Raw genomic sequence first — 23,342 nt, forward strand, 5'->3', positions numbered from 1 at the left:
AGGTGTAATATAAAATATTTTCAATAAGATACGTGTAAACAAGCACGGAGTTGGTGTCATTTTAAGGTATGATTATCACACATTTTCTGTGTAAATTAAGAAGTGACAAGCAAGTAAAATGTGATATTTTAAGGTACAATGAAAAAATATTACAGTATCTTAAGGCAAGAAAACTGTCATTTCAAGGTACAATTATCAAAAGATCTCTGCATATTTTTTAATATTCTTCCTGATTCTTAAATTCTGAAATTATACCAAATTATATTTGTCTCTATGCTCATTATTAGAACTGTCCCAGCGCTAAATTTAAGATATTCAAAAGTTTTGCAGGGAATACCTTATATCAGCTTACAAATGATTCAACAAAGTTTATTACAATTATTATTGATAATTAGGTGATGTTGGACTTACTTTTTTATAGTTAATGATCATTTTCAATGGTACTGCAGATTCATTTTTATAATGCGCAGGGCACCAAATGTCATTAATGTTGTTAATTGATTTAAATCAATCATAATGATTTTGTTATACTCCTTCCAATATCCTTTTTAGGAGCCAAATGCTAACAGTGTGGCCTGGAATACCCAGTGTGAGAACATGCTATGTTTCTCTGGTGGTGGTTTTCTCAACATAAAAGCCAGTAATTTTCCAGTGCACCAGCAGAAGCTCCAGGGCTTCGTGGTAGGCTACAATGGCTCCAAGATCTTCTGCCTCCATGTGTATGCCATGTCTGCTGTTGAGGTCCCACAGGTATGTCTCCTTATTTTGGCTGATTTATTGTCAAGAACTAGACGTGATGAAAAGTTGGAAAACAATTTTAACGTGCTTAAGTAACGAAAGTATAATGAAACCAGAGGAATCTTTAGAATTTGAATAAAAGCAGTTAGTTTGTTTTAATTACTACTACATTGAGGGAAAAATAAAATCACCAGGATCGAATTCCAAATAACTATTCAATGATCCATGTTGAAGGCTCATGAAGGTGGAGGCAGAATCAAGATGTAATGTGAAGGTCTGGAGCTGTTGACCTCTGGGCTGAAAGCCTGCTGTCATTGCTATCTATAATTTGCTTTAAAGGTGAGGAATGGAAAGGAGACTGGTACTTGTGGACTTTGGGCTTAAGTCAAAGAAAATGAGTAAAATATTGGATGTATTTTAAACTGTGGGTAGAACAGTACAGCACAAGAACATGCCCTTCAGCTCACAATATTTCTGCAGAATATCCTGCCATGTCTAATTTTTATCTGCCTGCACATAATCCATATCCCTCCAATCCTCGCCTGGTCATATGCCTGTCCAAAAGAATTTTAACTGCCACTATCGTATATCTGCCTCAACCTCCATCCCGAGCAGCACGTTCTGTACCATTGAAGGGATTATTATTCACAGTATTGTCTACGGTATGTTATTTTTAAAAAAGTACAAAGCTGTCCAGTTTGATTGACACAGTTACACTTAATTGTAATTAATCGAAACACTTTATTTTTTAAACAAGTCTGCACCCATGTATCAGTACTTGGAAAAGAAGATGTATAAGGAAGCCTATCAGATTGCTTGCCTGGGGGTAACAGAGAATGACTGGAGAGATCTGGCGATGGAGGCCTTGGAAGGAATGGACTTTGAAACTGCTAAAAAGGTACTCTGCAGTACATTAACGTTGTGCGATAGGTGTACGTTTGGTGGGTACACACGAGTGTAGAGAAATCAATGTTTGGATAATAACCAAACAAATGAGGCACACCCTCAATTATAGTCCATGTTGGTCAGGCTATCTCATTTACTTTTTCTATTTTATCACAGTCATGTACTTGTAACACCCCTTGCTTTTCCATTCCTCTTTTGCAAACCAGTTTTCCGTAGGGACTTTTGTTTTCATTCCACACAAATTTTTGTTTTGTCTTTTACCTCTAGTTTATCCTTACTGCTCACAATGTGGTTCCCTTAAGCAGTGATAGGTGATTGTTTTGCAGAACATCTCCTTAGTCCACACGTGGCCGTGAGCTTCCAGTTTCCTATCACTTGAATTCTCCATTCGACCCCCACTCCAAGTGAATGTGACCTGACCTGCTGATCGCTCCCAGCATCTGTCTGTTTGTTTGTTTGTATCCGCAGGATTTTATTTTTTTTAATGTAGAAACAGGGAACTGCACAAAGTGCTGGAGTACCTCAGGGGGTCAGGTAGCATTTTGGAGGTGTTGATAGGCAGACAGTTGGACAAAGGTTGGAGATTAAAAAATCTGAGACAAAAAATGATTGAAGAGTTGTGAATAGTGAAGCCAGAGGAAGGAATGGGAGGGGAGGGGAGAAATAGGTGCAAATCCAGGTGGGGCACAGGTGGAGGAGGAGGGACATGGATTTCCCCCTGCTGTCATAAATAATCCTTCCCCACATTTCCTTTGTGTCCCGTAGTTCTGCTCTTGCTCCCCCAGATGGAACAAAGATAGAGTTCCCTGGTCCCCTCGTCTTTCACCCCACCAGCTTCCGCATCCAACACATCATTTTCATCACCTCCAACTTGATCCCACCACCAGTCATGTCTTTCCAATTCCATCCCTTTCCTTCCTTCTTCAGCAAAGACCGCTACCTCTGCACCTCCTTGGTTCACTCAACCCTTCCCACACAAACCACCCGCTCTCAGGTACTTTCCCCTGCAATCTCAGGATATGCACTACCTGTCCCTACACCTCTTCCCTTGCCTCCATCCAGGGACCCCAGCAATCCTTCCAGGTGAGACAGAAGTTCACTTGCACCTTGTCTAACGTCATCTACTGCATGCAGTGTTCTCGATGTGGCCTCTTGTACATCAGCGAGACCAAGCGTTGACTGGATGACTGTTTCGCCAAACACATGCCTCAGCCTGCCGAGGCCTTCCAGATCTCCCGGTCATTAACCATTTTAATTCCTCTTCCTATTCCCATACTGACATTTCTGTCCTGGGCTTCCTCCAATGGCAGAGTGAAGCCACACGTAAACTGGAGGCTTGGGTAGCTTACAACCTAATGTTTTGAACGTTGAATTCACTAATTTTAGGTAGCCTCTAGAAACCCTACCCTTTCTCTTTCCACCCTGCCATCCTCCCCCACCCCATGCTCCACCAATCACGCTCCAATTTCTCCCCTCCACCTCCACCTACATTCCTTTCTCTGACTTTACAATCCGCAGCTCTTCAAACCTTGTGTCTCACACCTTCTTATTTCCCTTTTTATGGCCTTTGTCTAACATATGCTTATCACAACCTCCATCTGTATTCACCTTTTACCTGCCACGCTCTGTTCCGCCCTTCCTCTCTTCTGGTTTTATTCCCCCACCCCACTTACAATCAGTCTGAAGAAGAGTCCCAATCCAAAATGTCACCTATACATGTTCCCCAGGAATGCTGCTTGACCCGCTGAGTTACTACAGCGCTTTGTCTTTTTTTAAATTCCCACTTTAACCTCCAAATAATAGAAACCAATTGAAAACAAATAGCACTAAATACCCTTGTTGAACAAGGAACTGAATGATGTGATTCTTTTATTTCTTAAGATTCTATTAAATATGGTATTTTTAATACTGCAACACTGTCGATATTATGCTGGAGAAACAGGCTGGGTTTTGTAAATAAGTCAAGTGGAATTTAGTGCAACTTTTAATTTAATGTTTTAATTTATTGATAGGCATTTGTTCGGGTGCGAGATCTCCGCTATCTGGAATTAATTAACAACATAGAAGTAAGGACATCATCTTTTAAATTATTTAATTGTCTCACTTTTGTTGAGGTTCGGGTTTATTGTATGGTGTTCATTTAAATAAAATTATGGGTGCAAAGCTGTTGTCCCAGACTAATTGAAACTGAGGCTGCAACCATGACATGAATCGCTATTCTTAAGATTGAGCCATAACTCAAATAATGATCCAAACCAATCAGTAATTGCGAAGAGTACGATCTCAAGGAGATTGTAATTTTCTTCCTCTTCCATTAGATTTTTTTCATGGAATATATATGCAGTATAAGCTCACCTGCCATCAAAAGTACCCATGTCCCACTTCCACAAGTGACCTCGGGACTTGAGGGTGCTTTCCGGCGGTGCGGGAGGTGAGCTCGCAGACTATTCACTACACCTGCAATTTCCACTGGACCTTTCCGGTGACTTTCCACTTCACCGCCATATTGATATTCTTACTGTATAATCTCCAATTGTGTTCTAAGTTATTAAATGGAATTTGTTTTATTTTCAGGAACGTAAAAAACATGGTGAGAATGATAATGAGCTGTTTTTAGCAGATGTGCATGCCTATCAGGCCAAATTTCATGAGGCTGCCAAGTTATACAAGAAGACGGGAAATAATAGTCGAGCACTAAACATGTACACAGATCTTCGGATGTTTGACTACGCCAAGGTACTGTGCGATAAATAATATCTCCAGGGTACATTTTCAGGTTCAGAAGTTTTAACTAGTATGTATAAATGATCTGGAACACCTTTTTATCTTAACTTGTACTTTGTAACGCTGCCGCCTTTGATGACCCATATTGTTTTCATGCTTGAATCTTTTCTGCAATTTAAATGTTAATAAATCACCTACAGCACTTGCGGGGTACTGATTGTGAATGATCAGCCATGATCACAATGAATGGCAGTGCTGGCTCGAAGGGCTGAATGGCCTACTCCTGCACCTATTGTGTGTATGTGACGAATAAACTTGACTTGATTGTCTATTGTCTGTGCCACCCTTGCTGTGCCACTTTCCCTCCTTCAATGTAGGCAAAAGTGACAAAGGCAGTAGGAGCAGGAGAACAGTGTCTTTAGATTATTTTCCAAGTTACATGTTACCCTGACCAAAAATTCACTTTTTTCTCATTTTTCTGCTAAATCCTTGGACTTGCTGTCCAACAGCACTGTGGAAGGACAGTGGCAGTTCAAGGCAACATCTTCTCAAGGGCCATTAGCAATAGGAAGTACATGTTGCCTTTGCTGTGACGTCCACATCCTGAAATTGCATGAACAAGAATAGCCTTTGTTTGACTTGCATATTACTTCACTACTCGCATGGAAGCATTGTGCACTATTTGAATCACTATGATTTTAATTATCCATGGTCTTGTCCATGGATAATTCGTCTTCGTAAACAGCTTGTTGCAGAAACCCTGATTACATTTATGTAGAAAAAAATCCAAATTGGATTTAAATCGTTTTGTTTTATAATGTTCTGGATGAAAACCAAAGGAAGCAGTAATGATGCATTTTATTGTGACATCCTCAGGATTTCCTTGGCTCGGGCGATCCCAAGGACACCAAGATGTTGATTACTAAACAAGCAGACTGGGCCAGAAACATCAATGAACCAAAAGCAGCAGCAGAGATGTACATCTCTGCTGGAGAACATCTGAAAGCAATTGAAATCATCGGGGACAATGGCTGGGTTGATATGTAAGTTTGTTCATTGCAAGAATTGCTGTTTGTGAGTCTGGGAAAATGAAAAAAAAAACACACATATCCTGTATTTTCTTTGACGCCTTTTTTATGATTTATGGTTGTGCATTTATTAACATCTCCTATTGTGAATCGATATTTCATCAAAATATTCAGTTTTGGCCATTGTGCAGGCATTAGAAATATTCTAATATTTCTTAACATATTAGATGTTAATTGTTGGTGATGACTTGAAGCTTAGCTGTGAATGTGCACAGGTAAAGCTCACATACATGCTCCAGCATGACGTCTGATATCAGGGTGACATATGTTCTGGAGTGTAAGCTACATAGGTTGAACAGTTTCCCATCTCTGCTGTGGGTTAGTTGCACTCCTGAAGGCAGCTTATTGGAAGTTATGAGCATGGAAACAGGCCCTTTCTGCCACCGAGTCCACGTCGACCAAAGATCACCAGTACACGGGTTCTATGTTATCCCAATTTTGCATCCTCCACACTAAATGCAATTTACGGAAGCCAATTAACCTATCTGCAAGTCATTGGAATGTGGAAGGAAACCGGAGCACCTGGAGAAAACCCACGCAGTCACCGGGAGAAAGTATAAACTCCATACAGACAGCACCCATAGTCAGGATCAAACCCATGTCTCTGGCGTTGCAAAGCGGCAACTCTACCGTTGCGCCGCTATGCCTTGGATTGGTTTCTCTTGCATGTCGGAGGTGGAGGGGAGACTTGATAGAATATATAACATTATCAGAGGCAGAGATAGGGTAGGCAGTCTGAACCCTTTTCCCAGCATAGAAATGTCTAACACTAGAGGGCATAGCTATAAGGTGAGAGAGGGAAAGTTTAATGGAGATGTGCGGGCCGTTTTTTCTACACAGAGGTTAGTGGAGGTCTGAGATGCATTGCCATCGGTGATAGTGGAGGCAGATTTGATAGTGGCGTGTAAGAGGCTTTTAGATAGGCACATGGAAGTGTAGGAAATAGAGGGATATGGATCATGTACAGGTAGAATGAGATCAGTTTAACTTGGCATCATGTTTGACACCAACGTGGGCTGTGGGGTGCGTTCCTGTGCTGTATTCTATGTAAATTAAAGAGGATGCACCCTATTAATTAACAGTTCTGTGATAACCATCCTCTGGCTCCCTAGATGTGTTCTGTCTATCTTTTTTTTAATATTGTGATTATATTAATTGAGTCACCAGATTTCTGGTATTTTATCCTATGTACCTATGTAAGCTCTTTCCTGTTTTTCTCAAATGTGCACTTTAGATTTCTATTTATTCACAGCCTTCAATGCCATAATCCCAATCAGATGCATCTCCTAACTCCTGGACATAGGGCTCAGTACCCCTACTGGATCTTCGACTATCTGACCCATAGAACGCAACCAGTAAGGATAGGCAACAAAACATTCTCAATGATAATTCTCAACACTGGTGCCCCACCAAGATATGTTCTCAGCCCCTTTCTCCCCGTCCACTCCCAACTCCCTGTACACTCACAATTGTATGGCCAACCTCGGATGACACCACCGTGGCAGGTCAGGTCTCAAACAGTGATGATGGAGTACAGAGCTTGACACCCTCTCACTCAATGTCAGTTAGTCATCAAATTTATGAAATAAAGTTGTGTGCACCTCCCAATCAGCATCACTGGTGTTTAAGTGGAGATGGTCAAGAGCTTCAGATTCTTGGGTGTAAATAATGCCAAGAATTTGTCCTGGTCCAAGCACACGCTATGGCCATGAAAGCATATTAGTGCCTCTACTTCCTCAGACTACTAAGGAAATTTGGCATGTCTTCAACGACTTTTCCAATTTCTATAGATGCCCTGTGGAAAGTATCAGACTGCATCGCAACTTAGTCTGACAACCACTCTCCCCAAAACTGCAAGAAAAGGCAGAGAATTGTGGATGCACCCGAGTCCATAACACAAACCAGATTCTTCCCCCCCACCACCCCTGGCCCATCGGCTCCATGTACACATCACGCTGCCTTGGGGAAAGCAACCAACATAATCAAGCACCACTTACACCCTGGTCAATCCCTCCTCTCCCGTCAGCTACGTTGCTCCCTAGTTAACTATTTCTCCATTTTATTTGTAGTTCTGTTGTGCCCTGCTTCTGCATCCATAGCATTTCACTTCTCCAAAGGGTAAATACTGCTCTGGGTAAATAATTAATTGTTAAGTACCTAGGTGTGCAACAATATATTAGCATTTCTTTATAATTGTCATTGCACTGTAATGCAATTGGTTTGTAAGGCTTTCTGAGTTTGCTTTTGTGTTTGCTTTTAGAAATTAGGTGCAGGAGTAGAGGCCATTCGGCCCTTCGAGCCTGCACCGTTCGCCATACAATATGATCATGGCTGATCATCCAGCTCAGTATCCCGTACCTGCCTTCTCTCCATACCCTCTGATCCCCTTAGCCACAAGGGCCACATGTAACTCCCTCTTAAATATAGCCAATGAACTGGCCTCAACTACCCTTGCAGAGAGTTCCAGAGATTCACCACTCTCTGTGTGAAAAAAAAACCTGATCAAATAAGTTGATGTAACTTGTTCAGCTTGCTATTAGTTTTGATGCACTTCATGTTGTTAAAGTTGATAGTTCTGTTGTCCACTCCTTTAAACATGTATAGTCATCACATCAATTCACACAGCCCATTGTTTTGCTATTTCATCGCTATCTTTGTCAATCTTTCAGTGTTGGCAGATCCTGCTATCCAATAAATCCTATTTCTCCTGCTTGATAACATTATAAACGATACACCATACAATATGGTGGTGCACAGAACATGCCACCTCTCAACAAAGGGATCTGGACCATGCAACAGTCACAGAATTATTGGAAAATGCTTTTCTGAGTTAATGCTAAAACACTATTTTACACAACTGGTTGTCATTTTATGCAGGTTAATTGATGTAGCTCGAAAACTAGATAAGGCTGAGAGGGAACCCCTATCAAGATGCGCATATTTTTTAAAGAAGCTGCAACATCCTGGATATGCTGCAGAGACATATATGAAGATGGGGGACCTAGAGGCTCAGATCCTACTGCATGTGGAAACCAGGCACTGGGAAGAGGTGAGACAGTCTGTCAGCAGAAACAATTACATGAACAATATTAACAGCACTGTGTACCAAATTGTCACCACGGTCTAAGTTTGTTTTATTGTGAAAAACATCAAGTGTTGGACAGAATGGAAATGGGCTCTTTGGCCCAAATCCTCTGTGATATCTATTAAGCACCTTTCTACACTAATCCCATTTTATCCCCCACACATTCCCATCAAATCTTTCTTGATCTACCTAATAGGGCAATTTGCAGCAGCCATTTAACTTAACAGCCAGTATATCTTTGGGAAGAGGATGGAAACCAAAGCACACAGTGGTAAACCACAGGGGGAATGTACAAACTCCAGACCGATGGCAGGATTGAACCCCGCTTATAGGAATTGAGGCAGCAGCTCTACTGTCTGCATCACGGTGCCACCCATGCAAGATGGTATAACATTAGGGAAGCTGTAGTATTAAAAGATGCAAAATATGTGGGTAATTCTTGGAAATTTAAGTACATAAGGTATTAATCTAAATCTGCTAAAGTTAACTGGTCGAGCAATTGAAATGTCATGCATATGCCACAGGATGGCGTTTGAGATTCAGAAAAATTGCACTGAGCATAGATGCAGCAACATTATGAATGTAGTACAGGAAGATTTACATGATTTAGTGCATCTAGGAAGATATCATAATAGTCTTTTGGCAGCTATAGACTGCACTATTCGCCAGACCAGTGCTCCCTAACTAACAGTGTTGTTGACTATTTAGCATTGGTATTCAACAATTGCTCAATAATTTGGAATTGAGATAAGGTGTCAGTTTTCTTTCCTCCATTAAATGTTTATACTGCAGCTTGTATTGCTCAAGGGGGGTGTACTGGATTGACCACTGGTTGGTTTTCCACTATACTACTGAGCCATATTTTGCCGAAGGAAGGATATTTTTTTCTGCAGATACGAGATGCTGCTTTATAAAAGAAGACAAAGTGCAGGACTAACTCAGCACGTCAGGTGGCATCTCTGGAGGACATGGTTAGGTGAAGTTTCAAGTTGGAACCCTTCTTCAGACTGATTGTAGGGAGGTGGGTGGGGGGGTTGGGAAGCTGGAAGAGTCGGGGATGGGACAAAGCCTGGCAAATAATAAATGGATGCAGGTTAATAGGGTTTAATTGACATGGGTGGGGAAAGGTCAAAGAGAAGACAAAAGGTTGTGAGATAAGGGGAGAAAATGAGTGAAAGGTGAAGCCAGTGGAAGGACTAGAGGTGGAAGAGGACTTGTAGGAGGGAATAGAGCGGCGGGATAGTGGGAGAAATGGGTGTGTATCCAGTTAGGGCACAGGGAAGAGAGGGGGAAATGGGGAGGTGTGGTGGGGGAGGGTGCGCAGTTACCTAACATTGGAGAATTCAATGTTCATAGCATTTAGTTGTAAGCTACCCAAGCGGAATACGCGGTGCTGTTCCTTCAGTTTTCTGTCTTGGGCCTTACTCTGGGAATGGAGGAGATCAGGACAGAAAAGTCACAATGAGAAGGGGAGTTGCTGGGGAAAGTCCTTTCTTTAATAAACATAGTTATCCCCTTGCTGTTGTAGAATGGATCACGTCCATATTTCCTCTGTGTCCTGTAGTTCTGCTCATCTGCCAATCAATCCTCCCCCCCCTCCCGTTTCACTTGCAAGTCTTTGTCCCATCTCCTCCTCTCTTCCAGCTTTCTCTCTCACTTGCAATCACTCCGAAGAAGGCTCCCGATCTAAAACATCACCTACCCATGTCCTCCAGAGATGCTGCCTGACCAGCTGAGTTACATCAGCACTGATTTATTGTATTTTTTATCTGTGTTCTTCATTATTATTTCTGTTCTCATGATTTGAACTCTTTCAACCAGGCCTTCTCTTTAGTAGAGAAACATCCGGAATTCAAAGACCTCGTATATGTGCCATATGCACAGTGGCTGGCAGAAAATGATCAGTTTGAAGAAGCTCAAAAAGGTGAGATTGGGTTTGGCTGAGTTCACTCCTGACCCTGGGTGCAAATTGGGCCGAGTGCACAAACTCTGTGGTCGTGTGCATTTCTTCTCCAGATGCTCCAGTTTCCTCCCACATAGGTGGTGTGCTGCTAGGTTAATTGGCTATGTTATTTTTTCCCTTCGTGTAGATCAGTGGCTAAAAGAATCAAAGGGGAGTTGATGGCCATGTGAGTAAGGAGTGGGGAATGGGACAGATGGACCACTGGCCTTCTATGTTTAGTTTAGAGATACAGTATAGAAACAGGCCCTTTGGCCCACCAAGACAACCATCAGCAAGTCAACCTATCCTTGCTAGTTTGGAACTCTTTTTCAGACCATTTGCCTTGTTTATCACTCTATCTACTTGTGTTGCCACTTTCAGGGAGTTCTGGACTTGGACCCCAAGATCCTAATGTATATCAGTGCTGTTAAGGGTCATGCCATTAATTATATATTTTCCTTTACATTTGACCTCCCAAAATGCAGCACCTTACACTTACTCGGATTAACTCATATCTGCTATTTCTCCGTCCATTTCTGTGGTCGATCTGTATCCCACTGTATTCTTTGAAAGCCTCTTTGCAGTCCATGTCCCCAGCAGTCTTGATGTCACCTGCAAACATACTAACCAACCTATCTACGTTTATGCCCAAGTCATTTATATATATCACAAGCAGAAATCTCACTGGTCGCAGACCTCCATCCTCAATATTGTCCTTTCACCTCAACCATCTGTCTTCTATCAGTAAACCAGTTCTGAATCCATTCGACCAAGTCACTGGTAATCTCATGCACCTTTACCTACTAGATTAGCCTACCATGAGGGACTAAAATCAATGTGGACAATATCCATCTTCCTACATTCATCGATCACCTTCATCACCGCCTTAAAAAACTTAGTAAGGCACGATCTGCCACACACAAAGCCATGTTGACTGTCTCAAATGAAACCATTCTTGTCCAAATGGGAGTAAATCCTATCCTGAAGAATCCTCTCCAATAGCCTACCACTGACATGAGCCTTGCCAGCCTTTCAATCCTTGGATTCTCTCTACTTCCCTTCTTAAATAAAGGAACAAGGCGCTACTCTTCAGTCCTCCAGGACCTCTCCTGTGGCAAACATTTTCATCAAGGTTCCTGCAATCTCCTCTTTTGCCTCTGTTAATAAGATGAGATAGGTCTCAGGGATTGATCCACCTTAATGCTCTTCATGAGCCACAGCACCTTCTTCTTAATCACAAACTGCCCTTGTATTTTAGTATTCTCCACACTGATCTCACTGTATTCCACGTCCTTCTCCTTGGTGAAACCAGATGCTAAGTACTTGTTAAATACCTCACCTACATCCAAAAACTCCAAGCACAAATTCCCTAATTTATCCTTGAGCAGTCCTACTTTCTTCCTGGTTACCCTCTTGGTTTTAATACAAATATAAATGGTTTTGGAACATGAGTTATTTCCTCCATTTTTATGTTCCTCAAAGGCCCTGTCTGATTCCATCCACTTAAACCGTTAATGTGCTTTATTTTTCTTTTTGATCAAATTTCCAACTGCTTTGGTCATCCAAGGTTCTCTTACTTTGTCATTCTTATCCTCCTTCTTATTGATCATGCCGATTCTGAACTTCGATCAACTGGCATTTAAACAACTCCCACATGTCAGATGTGGACTTATCTCATAACAATTTCTGCCATTTGCCCTCTTGAGCTTCTGCCTAATGATGGTGTAGCTTGCCTTACTTCAGTTTAGTACCTTCCCATAAGCCCAGGCCTTCTCCCTCATCAAAATATCCTTAACATTTATGGAGATATGATCACTATCCCTAACATACTCTTCCACTGAAACACCAGGCACCTGGTAGGCTCAATTCCCAACACAAGGTCCTTTCTCAGGTTTGACTATCCACATACTGTTTCAAGAAACACACTTGGATACACCTTATAATTTCTGTCCCATCTAAGAACAAAATCCCATTCAATACTGGGGAACTTATAGTCACCCACTAATACAACCCTGTTGCTTTGGCATATTTCGGGAATATGTCTACATATTTGTTTCTCTATCTCCCATTTGCTATAGGGGGGCCCCCACAGTACAATTCCATTAGAATGTTTGCACCTTTCTTTATTTCCAATCTCTACTCATATCGCCTCAGCGGATGAACCCTCCAGTATGTCCTCGCTGAGCGCCGCCATGACAGTCACCCTTAGGAGCGTAACTCCTCTGCCTCTTTTTCCTCCCTCTTAATTATGTCTGAAATATCGGAATCCCAGAACATTGAGCTGCATTTGTGTCCCTTTCACAATCACGTTTCCACAATGGCCACACCATCATAGTCCCAAGCACTGATCCAGGCTCTAAGTTAATCTTCTTTCTCCCCAATAATCCCTGCATTTGAAGTAAACACATCAGCTTATCAGTTTCACCATATTCTTTTGTCTCTCCCTACTTGTCCTTCCTTTGAGATTTACTGTTCCCTATTTCTATTTTCCCATCACACCTTCCAATTTCTGAACAAGAACTTGGTTTCCCAGCCCCTGCCTCTCTAGGTTAAACCGTCCTGAGTAGCACTAGCAAACCTCCCAGCAAGGATATTGCTCCCCTTATGGTTTAGATGCAATAAAGAATAAAGATATAACCTGAAGATTTTTGGGAAAACTTTGACTAACGGAGTGGCCAACTAATTAGGTGTTCATTATAAACAGATTGAGGCAGAGAGGAGGGTCTTTGATAGAGCCACTAAAAATTAAAAGATTAATTACTCAACTGAAAGAATGAGAGTAAACGGGATTCAATGCAGAAAGCAGAGTAGGTATAAAGGGTTTAGAGAGGCAGTGACTAACAGGGGTGCTGATCTTGCTGATATAAATTGGCGCCTGCATGAAAAGTAAGTTCCAAGTAGGATTTTCCCCACAGGCAGAGCAGGTTCAAAGAGGTAAAAGACCAACTCTCTTTTTTCAGATTTCAGAAGCGGTGATTTGTTGAGATATTTTTGTATTCTTTGCTCGTTCTCGCAGCATTTCACAAAGCTGGTCAGCAGGATGAGGCAGTTAAAGTTCTCGAACAGTTGACCCACAATGCGGTTCTGGAAAGCCGGTTCAACGATGCAGCCTATTATTATTGGATGTTGTCTATGCAGTGCCTGGATATAGCTCGAGGTAAGCTTCATTGCATATTGTCTGTGCAATGCGTTGAAGTAGAAGTCCTCAATTCTTGGCGCAATCCATAATCTCAAAAAGCTTCACAAAAGTCTACATAACATTGACCACGACTGCCAACTTCTAGAGGATCTGTTATATTGTTCATATTACACCATGTTTACTGTAGATAGTTGACCCGTTGATGCGGTTCTGGAAAGCCGATTCAATGATGCAGCCTATTAATTTTGGATATTGTCTATGCAGTGCTTGGCTAGACCCATGTTTACTAGATCTGAAGAGGGATCTCAACCCGAAACGTCATCTATCCATGTTCTCCAGAGATGCTGCCTGACATGCTGAGTTAATCAAGGACTTTTGTGTAAACCAGCATCTGCAGTTCCTTATTTATACACCATGTTTTGCAGCTCTTCCACTTTATTATTGAATTGAATTGAATACTTTATTGTCACATGTGACAAGTCACAGTGAAATTCTTTGCTTGCATACCCAAGGTATGCAAATAGTCGCCCATAAAGGGCACTTACAAAGTTACAAAGTGCCTCTGCATTTTGTTCCCCTTTGTTCTCCCCCCCCCCCCCCCTGCCCCCCCCCCCCCCCCCCCCCCCTCCCCCCCCCCTCCACCCCCCCCCCCCCCCCCCCCCCCACACGGGTCCCCCCCCCCCCCCCCCCCCCACACCGGGTCCTCCATTGTCCTTCCACCTCCCTCACGGCGATCCACCCACGCTGGGTCCTCCTTTGTTCCTTCCTTCAGCAGCGGCGTTCTCAATTCCACGTGTCCGTCCTCGTCTGTCGGTCGGCAGCATCCATCATCAACCGCCACACCGACCTCTCCACTAACGCCTCCGGGTCCTCTCCGGACGACCGCCGTGGTCTTTATGAGTAATATGATTCTTACAAAACATTGTTATGTATTTAACAGAAAAGAAGGAGAAACAGCTTGAGATGCTTAAAAAGTTTCACCACTTCCAGAATCTAGCAGAACTCTACCATGCATATCACTCAATCCAGAGATATACGGTAAGAAGCGATTGAAGATGTATTTCATAAATAAAGCTCAAAGTCCTTATAATCTGCACTTTTAAAGAAAATGTAACCTATAATTGATCTGCACTTGGCCTTGACTGAAAAGGACGTTTGCACCATCACTTCTAACATGGTTTGTATTGCCATTAATGGGCACAGCAGTTGAAGTACCAACTAGGAATACTGGTGCTTGGAAGAACAATATATGGACCCATTTGCTACTGCAATTGCCGAATTTAAATTCAGTTGATAATATGGAATTTGGGAAAACATCAACTAGTTATTGTTATAATGACTGTAAAATTACTGAATGGTTATAAAGATGGTCTGGTTTACTTATGCCGTTTAGGGGAAGAAATCTAATATCACGTATTTAGTTAAGCTACATTTCAAACGGTACTTTCTTGTTTTATATCTCATTTTACTCTGGTACAGTTTACAATCATTCTGATTTTTTTTCTTTCACCTCAAAATGGAAATCTTAAGGCATGAGAGAATAAGTAGCAACAGTGAGTTAGAACATAAGTCCGGAATTACTATTATTCTTATTTTTGTTGCAGGATGAACCTTTCAGTTCCCATTTACCCGAAGCACTTTTCAACATCTCACGGTTTCTATTACATAACCTTACCAAAGAAACTCCTTTGGGCATCTCCAAAGTGTATCCTTTTGTCATCTGAGCTGTTTCTTGTGATGAAAGGTTGTGATAAATTGTATTGATTGTTCAGTTACGATTCATTCGCATTATTTTGATGCTGCTGTGATAAGTTCTGGAATGATGAAGTAGGCAAGACTAACATATCTATCATGTAGTTAATGGTGCCTGTTAGTAATTATCACTATATTTCACCATTTTCTATCCAGACTTATTGCAGTGCCTTAAGCTAATGCCTTCCATTCTACTTTACGCTTCTCCACATCCACGGGGCTCCTTTTGTTGCAAATATACTTGTTTCTGCTTGAATGCCCTCGGGTTCAATTGGTGTCATTTCTATACATCTTTTAGCCATGTTTCTGAAATGATCATCATATTGCACTCCATTGCGGTTGTCTTCTACCTTAGAGCATAGAACAGTACAGCATGGGAACCATCCCTTTGGCGCACAGTATTTGTGCTGAACACAATGCCTAGTTAAAGTGATATTATCTGCCTGTACATGATCCATATCCATCTATTCTCTGCACAAAACGTGCCCCACACATCTCCATTAAACTTTTTCCCTCTCACCTTGCAGCTATGCACACTAGTGTTGGACATTTCCACCTTGGGGGGGGGGAAAGGTTCTGACTGACCCTTCTGACTGTTCATTTGTATTATTTTATGTTCACCAGGACGACAGATAGCACAATGGGCTAAGAGTTCGGCTGGCGACCGGAGGGTAGCCGGTTCAAATCCCGCTTGGAGTGCATACTGTCGTTGTGTCCTTGGGCAAGACACTTCACCCACCTTTGCCTGTAATGGAATGTTACGGCGGCAGGCGCGGGCACACCGCGACGCCCTGTGTCTCCCTTTCAAGGGAGATGCTAAAAATGCATTTCGTTGTCTCTGTACTGTACACTGACAATGACAATAAATTGAATCATTTCATTTCATTTCATTTCATTTTCCAACTCAGTGTAGAAGTTCAAACCTCTATGTACTGAGCTGCAATCTATGGGCAACAGTCTCCTAGCAGGGCTGTGCTGGATAGGCTTCATAGTGCTTGAAAGCATACCCACAGATCCAAGAATGGCACTGCTTTAAATGCTCCCCAGTGGTACTGGTATGGGTTGCTGTTTCCATGCAATTATAGAAGCACAGTGGCGCAGTGGTTGAGTTATTGCCTTGCAGCTCCAGGGACCTGGGTTCGATCCTGACTATGGGTGCTGTCTGTACAGAGTTTGCACATTCTTCTGGTGGCCACGTGCGTTTTCTCAGAGTGCTCCACTTTCTTTACACATTCCAAAGATGTGCGAGTTTGTAGGTGAATTGACTTCTGTAAATTGTCCCTTAGAGTGTAGGATATAACTAGTATATGGGGTGATTGTTGGTTGGCAAGGACCTGGTGGGCTAAAGGGCCTGTTTCAACGCTGTATCACTAAACTAAACTATAAGCTCCTTCCAAACCTCCTGCAGTATTGATGACCAGTGTAGAGAAACATCTTAACTCAGTTCTTGCAGAGATGACACATGATGGAAAGTAGACACCAGCACCCACCGCCTCACCTGCCCCCACTCTGACACATGATGGAGGTGGTTTGATTCAATTTCTGGTTTGTGCTTGAGCTTGGGGAGGAAAAATCATTTTATGTCAGGTGTATTTTTGTCCGACTGAGAGTCCGCCCAACATGTTTTCAAACAGCCAGCTGACATCGCTTAAAGAGTTGTGGCAGTTCAAAACTTTACTAAATGATGGACAACATGCCTGCTCAAGGCCTGGCTATTCAATTGTAAACTGAAGCTAAATGCAGACATTCGATCAGTGAGGTATTGCAGTGACAGGTCAGTGAGGTTGGGTATGGTAGCCATCATCTTTCAGAATGGGCATTGTGTTACTTGCAGCTTCTTGAGGTCTTCACAGGTGATGCACTGGCAGAAACAAGAACATCATTTCATCAACACCCTTGAGGCCTGCAAAGTCTCTTCTTGCATCTTGCACTCAAGTGGAGACTGGGAGACACTGAATAAAAGAAGTGAAATATCAGCTTACATCGCTTCCCACGGATGCTGCCTTGTACACAGAATATTCGAAGGGGAATGGAGGCAATGTAGGCCAATTCTCTGGACACTTTCAAGAGAGAGTTAGATAGAGCTCTTAAAGATAGCGGAGTCAGGCGATATGGCGAGAAGGCAGGAACGGAGTACTGATTGTGGATGATCAGCCATGATCATATTGAATGGCAGTGCTGGCGCGAAGGGCCGAATGGCCTCCTCCTGCACCTATTGTCTATTGTCTAAAAAACTGTATATCAATACTTATTGAGTATTGTATTGTACTTCCGGTGGTGCTGGTGTCAGCAGCCTCCACCTACAGCCCGGTATCTTTTTGTTTTTTTGTTTATTTAGTTTGAAAAAGTGTGTGTTTTTTGGGGGTTTTTATGTGGGGGAAGAGGGCACGGTGCGGGGGATACCGTCCTCCAGCCGCTTCCTGGTGAGGACGCGACTATTATTCGAGTCGCGTCCTTGCCCCCCCCAGCGGCCTACCTACCTGGATTGGCGCGGCCTTTCCTGCCGGGATCGACCGGAGCTCCAGCAGCGGCGGGACAGCGCTGGAACATCGCGGGGATGGCGATGCCTTACCGGGGGTCGCCGTCTGGAGCCCAGAGTGCTGGACCTGCTGCACCGACATCCTGGAGCTGCGGTTTGCGGAGCTCCCAACGCGGGCGGCGCTGATGGGCAGCGCGGGGTCCTGTGACCCTGCCCGGCTCGGCCTGTGGACTTAGGCGCTGCAGACTCCGGCAGCGGGAGGCGGCTGATCGGGAGGTCCGGGCCGCTGAGGAGGAGGATGCTCACCGTCGGGGTTCGGCGTCGGCGTTCCACCAGCCCGGCGTGAGGGCCTGAACATCGGGCCACCCGGGGCGGCGACTGCGGGTGCTCGGAAGGCCCCGACCACGGATGAACACGGAGGGGAGGCTGGTTGGACTATGGTGCCATCCTCACCTTGGTGCCATTTATGTTATGTTGTGTCGTGGACTTTCTGTGTTTGTGCTTTTTTTTAAATTCAATTTCAATTTTATTTTTAATATGTTTTATTATTTATTTATTATGTTTTTTTCAATTTTTTTTTATGATACTGCCTGTAAGGGAAATTCATTTCGTTGTCTCAAATTGAGACAATGACAATAAATTTGAATACAATACAATACAATATTGATATGCAGTTTTTTTTCAACTGCTAGGATTTCCAAATTTACAAATATGAAGCCTGAAAATGGTGATGAAAAAGTCGATGATTTGATACAGTGCAAAGCAATCAGCAGGTCTTTAAATAGATATTGATATTTGTCAGAGTTAGCACTGAGATAATAGATGCATATTAGTGCAGGGAGGTCTAAATACAATTTTTTCTTTGCACAGCATTCTTTCACATGCAATTCTGCAGCATTATTTATGTTCAATGTTTAAGGTCGGGATTACAAGCTGATTTTCAGATTGTAAATTAAATTTTGGTCAAAGTAGATAATTCATCACAGAGTAGAAATCACATAAATAACCTTTGTAAGGTTTTGTGCTGTCCCAGGTGGTATCTTCATTAGACTGTTGAATTAACCCCATCCTGAAAGTTTGAAATCAGACTGTGAAATTAGTAATGCAGTCTTGAACATATTAAACGAGAAAGTAGCAACATATTGCTATTGATATTGGATTGTATGCTCTCATGTAGAAGGAGTTTAAGAACAGAAATAAACGTGTATATATTATTCCTTAACTATTCGAAGTAATACTTTATTTGCTCTTGCCAAACAAAGTAAAGCCTTGGGTGCATACAAACTGGCTCGGCATGCTTATGACAAATTGCAGGGCCTGCGCATTCCTACAAGGTTCCAGGAGTCCATCGAGCTGGGCAGCCTGACAATTCGATCCAAGCCATTCCATGACAGTGAGGTAAGGAGCCTATTAGTTGCTGGCTGAAATGCAACATGATTAAATATGTCTTTGCTTTGTTTGTTTCTTTTGTCACTAGGAAAAGTGAAATGCTATAAAACTTGGATTGAAACATTGTGAACTTTCCAATCACAAGAGATTTTCTATGCAGCAGCCAAGACACTTAGCCTAAGAAGTGGCAGACTCCTGCAGTTAATATATTTATATGCCTGTTTAATGTTTGAAGATGACCAGGATTTTGGTGTGCAGATCAGCATTTCACATGTTGGCAGAGGAAATTTAAACCTGTGAGTTCGGTTTGAATTCACTGTTGCAAGAAGTAAATGACAAAATAAATTAAATTATGTAATTTTAAAAGGTTCACAAGCCTTTCACAATGCTGTTAAAAATATCTTGAGATTTTTGAAAAGGAATCTGCAGTAGGAATGATGTGAGAGTTGTGCTAAACTTTATTCCAACTAGAATTTGAGAATTTGATCCTAGTGTCGGTAAATGGGATTAATAGAGTCACAGTCAGTGAGCGTGGAAATAGGCCCTTTGGCCCAATTTCCCCCACACTGACTGACCTTCATTGGGTGGTGCCTGTAATGGCCGCCTCGCCAACAGTCTGTCGCATTCCTTCTCTGTTTTTAATATTTTAAGTATGTCTTAAATCTATGTTTCAATGTTTCTTGTTTAGTTTATGTAGGGGGAGGGGATGGGGGAAATAGGGGGATACTTTTTCAGTCACTAACCTCGACGGAGATGCGATTTTCTCAGTTTCACATCTCCGCCCCCACTGTGGCCGCACAACTTGGATTGGTGCGGCCTTTCCTGGAGACTGGCTTCAAGCCGCGGCGCGGACTTGCAATCGCAGAGCCGGGTTCCTTTGCCTTGGGATCGCTAGAAGAGGTCCGACCGCGTTGCCTATGGACTTTAACACCGTGAAGCCCGTCGCGGTCTCCGGTAAGAAGTGGCCGACTTGGGAGCTCCATGCCGCGGAGTGTTCTAATCCCTCCCGACGCCAGAGTTTCGATCATCCCAAGGAGAGGGCCTGGACATCGGACCGTCGGCAGCAGCGACTGCGGAGGGTTCAAGGGCCCAACCATGGTGAACAAAGAGGAAGTTGACTGAACTTTATTGCCTTCCATCACAGTGAGGAATGTTGATTCCACTGTGGTGGATGTTTATGTTACATTTCATTTTTTGTGTGTATTGTGTTCTTTTCACTTAGTATGCCTGTATGGTAACTCAAATATCACTGTACCTCAATTTGCACATGTGACAATAAATGTGAACTTGAACTTGACCTTGAACTACCCCCTTGACAATAGTCCCACTTGCCCGCATTTGGTCTCTACCCCTCCAAACCCATCCTATCTATATACCTGTCCACATGTTTCATCAACATTGTGATAGTACAATTACCCTATCTATTCCTCTCATGATCTTGCACACTCCTCGAGTTCTGGCAACATCCTCGTAAAATATTCTTGGCAGTCTTTCCAGCATAACAACATATTTCCTATAACATAATACTACACGGGTAGACAAAAATGCTGGAGAAACTCAGCATTTATGGAGCGAAGGAAATAGGTGACGTTTCCGGTCGAGATCATTCTGCAGACACAATACTACAAATGTGGCTTCACTAGTGTCTTGTACAACTGTAACATCACCTCCCAACTTCTAGTACTCTGACTGATGAAGACCAATGTGATGAAAGCTTTGTTGACCACCCTATCTACTTGTAACTCCACTTTCAAGGAACCATGTAACTGCACTCCTGAATTCCTCTGCTGTACAGCACTCCCCAGAGGCCTGTCATTCATTGTGTAGGTCCTGCCCTGGTTTGACATTCCAAAATGCAACACCTTGCACTTTTCTGTATTAAATTCCATTAACCATTCCTCAGCCCAACTGATCAAGGTCCTGCTGCAATTTTTGACAATCATCTACAATACCACTCAATTTAGTGTTTAAGAAGGAACTGCAGATGCTGGAACAATCGAAGGTAAACAAAAATGCTGGAGAAACTCAGTGGGTGAGGCAGCATCTCTGGAGCGAAGGATTGGGTGATGTTTTTGGGTCGAGACCCTTCTTCAGACTGGAGAAGGGTCGAGACCCGAAACATCGCCCATTCCTTCGCTCCATAGATGCTGCCTCACCTACTCAATTTAGTGTAATCTGCAAACTTATTACTCATGCCTTGTACGTACTCCACCAGATTGTTGATATAGATGACAAACAAAAATGGACCCAGCACCAAATCCTGAGGCACGCCACTAGTCACAGGACTCCAGACCGATAAACAACCTTCCACCATCACCCTCTACTTCTTTCCATGAAGCCAATTTTCTATCTAGTCAGCTAGATTCCAGAACAGCCTACCATGCGGATTCTTGTCAAATGCCTTGCTGACATCCATATATACGTCTACAGCTCAATGTAGCCTGCATTACACTCCCAACAAGGTGATTGTCCCTTTCTTATTTCTCAACTCCACCCATAGAGCCCCATATAGCCTCACTCAGTAATGTCATCACAAATCACTGCTGTGATACTCTCCTGAATCAATAAAGCAACATCTTCTCCTCTTTTACCCCAACATCTATCTCTTCTGGAGCATCTGTACACTGGAACATTAAGTTGCCAGTCCTGGACCTCTGTTAACCAAGTTTCTGTATTGGCTACAACGTCCCAGTCACACATGCCTATCCACGCCCTGAGTTCATCAGCTTTATTTCTCAGGCCTTTCACATTAGAATAAGTCCTATTCAAACAAATAGTTCTTCCTCGCTCCCTGCCTTTCTCCTGTCAATTCTGTCCTCTAAACTTTCTTGCACAACCATGCACACTGCCTTCCAGTCTCTCACCTGCCTTCGTCCTGAGGATCCCATCCCCCTGCCAATCTAGTTTAAACCCACCTATGTAGCATTAGCAAACCCAGTTAAGGTGCAACCCATCCCTCTTGCACAGGTCAGCTCTGCCCCAGAAGAGATCCTAATAGTCCAGAAATCTGAATCCCCTGGCCCCTGCACCAGCCACACATTCATCTCTCCTATCTTCCTGTTCCTTCCCTCACTAGCACGCATAGAATAGACAGGCAAAAAGATGGGCATGGTCATGGTGGGCCGAAGGTCCTATTTCTGTGCTGCATAACTCGGACTTTTATTTTTATTGTTCTTCGTAACAAATCATTCTAAGGTATATGGCAAAAAGTGGATTAGATAAACCAAACATTGTATCTGTTGGGTTTATTCCATTTTATATGTTGATTTGTTTTTTTGTGTAACATCTGCTGTATTTCTACACAGGACTTTGTGCCAATGTGCTACAGGTGTTCAACTAACAACCCACTCCTTAACAACCAGGGAAATGTCTGCATCAACTGCCGGCAGCCTTTTGTATTCTCAGCTTCCTCTTATGGTGAGTTCATGTTTGAGCACTGACCATGATCTGATCAGCTTGTGCATACTGATCTGAAAGTTATGTACTTTTGTTTATTGTGGAGTTCTCAAAAATTGTCACACTAAAGATCGTATTCCTTTGCAGGTTCTTTGTGTCCTCCTCACAACTTGCTAACACATCTGTTTCTCTATCATCAATAAATTTGGCTGCACTACATGAGTTACACGATTTCTCTTCATCCATGTCATTATATAGATTAAAACATAGTTGAGGTTAAAAAAAAAAATATCCCTGAAATTCAGCAGTCATAGAAAGTTTTAAATTGCAGGATAGTATCATATCCCGTAGCTCTTTTCTATCATTTAAATAAAACATTTTTGATAAGATCTTACCAGAACCTGAAGCTTGAATTATTTTTTTAGATTTAATTGTGTTAAGTACACTGTTACTTTCATTGGTTTTATTTCAAATCTTTGTTGCTCAGAATACTTCCTAAGCTTCCTCAGGACAGAGGACTGTAGTGAAAATGTAATCTTATTTTACACACATTATTCCATCAGCCAGAGCTAAGTAGTTAACAGGATCACCACAGATTATAGTCTCTAATCCAGGTTACAGTGACATTGAATTTTCCCTTTTATACTTAAACTATTTTTTTCTAGCCCCAACACTTAGAAAATGTAATCTCATATTGTTGCCTG

General features: G+C 42.5%; 1 protein-coding gene across 1 annotated transcript in view; it reads left to right on the forward strand.

The window, feature by feature from the left end:
* Positions 1–23,342, forward strand: part of ift122 (intraflagellar transport 122 homolog (Chlamydomonas)) — a 56,293-nt gene that overhangs the window by 25,280 nt on the left and 7,671 nt on the right. Inside the window, exons 14-25 of the mRNA XM_055647859.1 lie at positions 553–750; positions 1,496–1,636; positions 3,657–3,710; positions 4,219–4,380; positions 5,245–5,411; positions 8,334–8,505; positions 10,363–10,465; positions 13,500–13,640; positions 14,563–14,660; positions 15,227–15,327; positions 19,086–19,251; positions 22,548–22,659. Coding sequence (XP_055503834.1) covers positions 553–750; positions 1,496–1,636; positions 3,657–3,710; positions 4,219–4,380; positions 5,245–5,411; positions 8,334–8,505; positions 10,363–10,465; positions 13,500–13,640; positions 14,563–14,660; positions 15,227–15,327; positions 19,086–19,251; positions 22,548–22,659 — 1,615 coding nt within the window. The remainder of the gene's footprint in view (positions 1–552; positions 751–1,495; positions 1,637–3,656; positions 3,711–4,218; positions 4,381–5,244; positions 5,412–8,333; positions 8,506–10,362; positions 10,466–13,499; positions 13,641–14,562; positions 14,661–15,226; positions 15,328–19,085; positions 19,252–22,547; positions 22,660–23,342) is intronic.

This window comes from Leucoraja erinacea, chromosome 16 (genome assembly GCF_028641065.1).
Source record: "Leucoraja erinacea ecotype New England chromosome 16, Leri_hhj_1, whole genome shotgun sequence".
NCBI lineage: Eukaryota > Metazoa > Chordata > Chondrichthyes > Rajiformes > Rajidae > Leucoraja > Leucoraja erinaceus.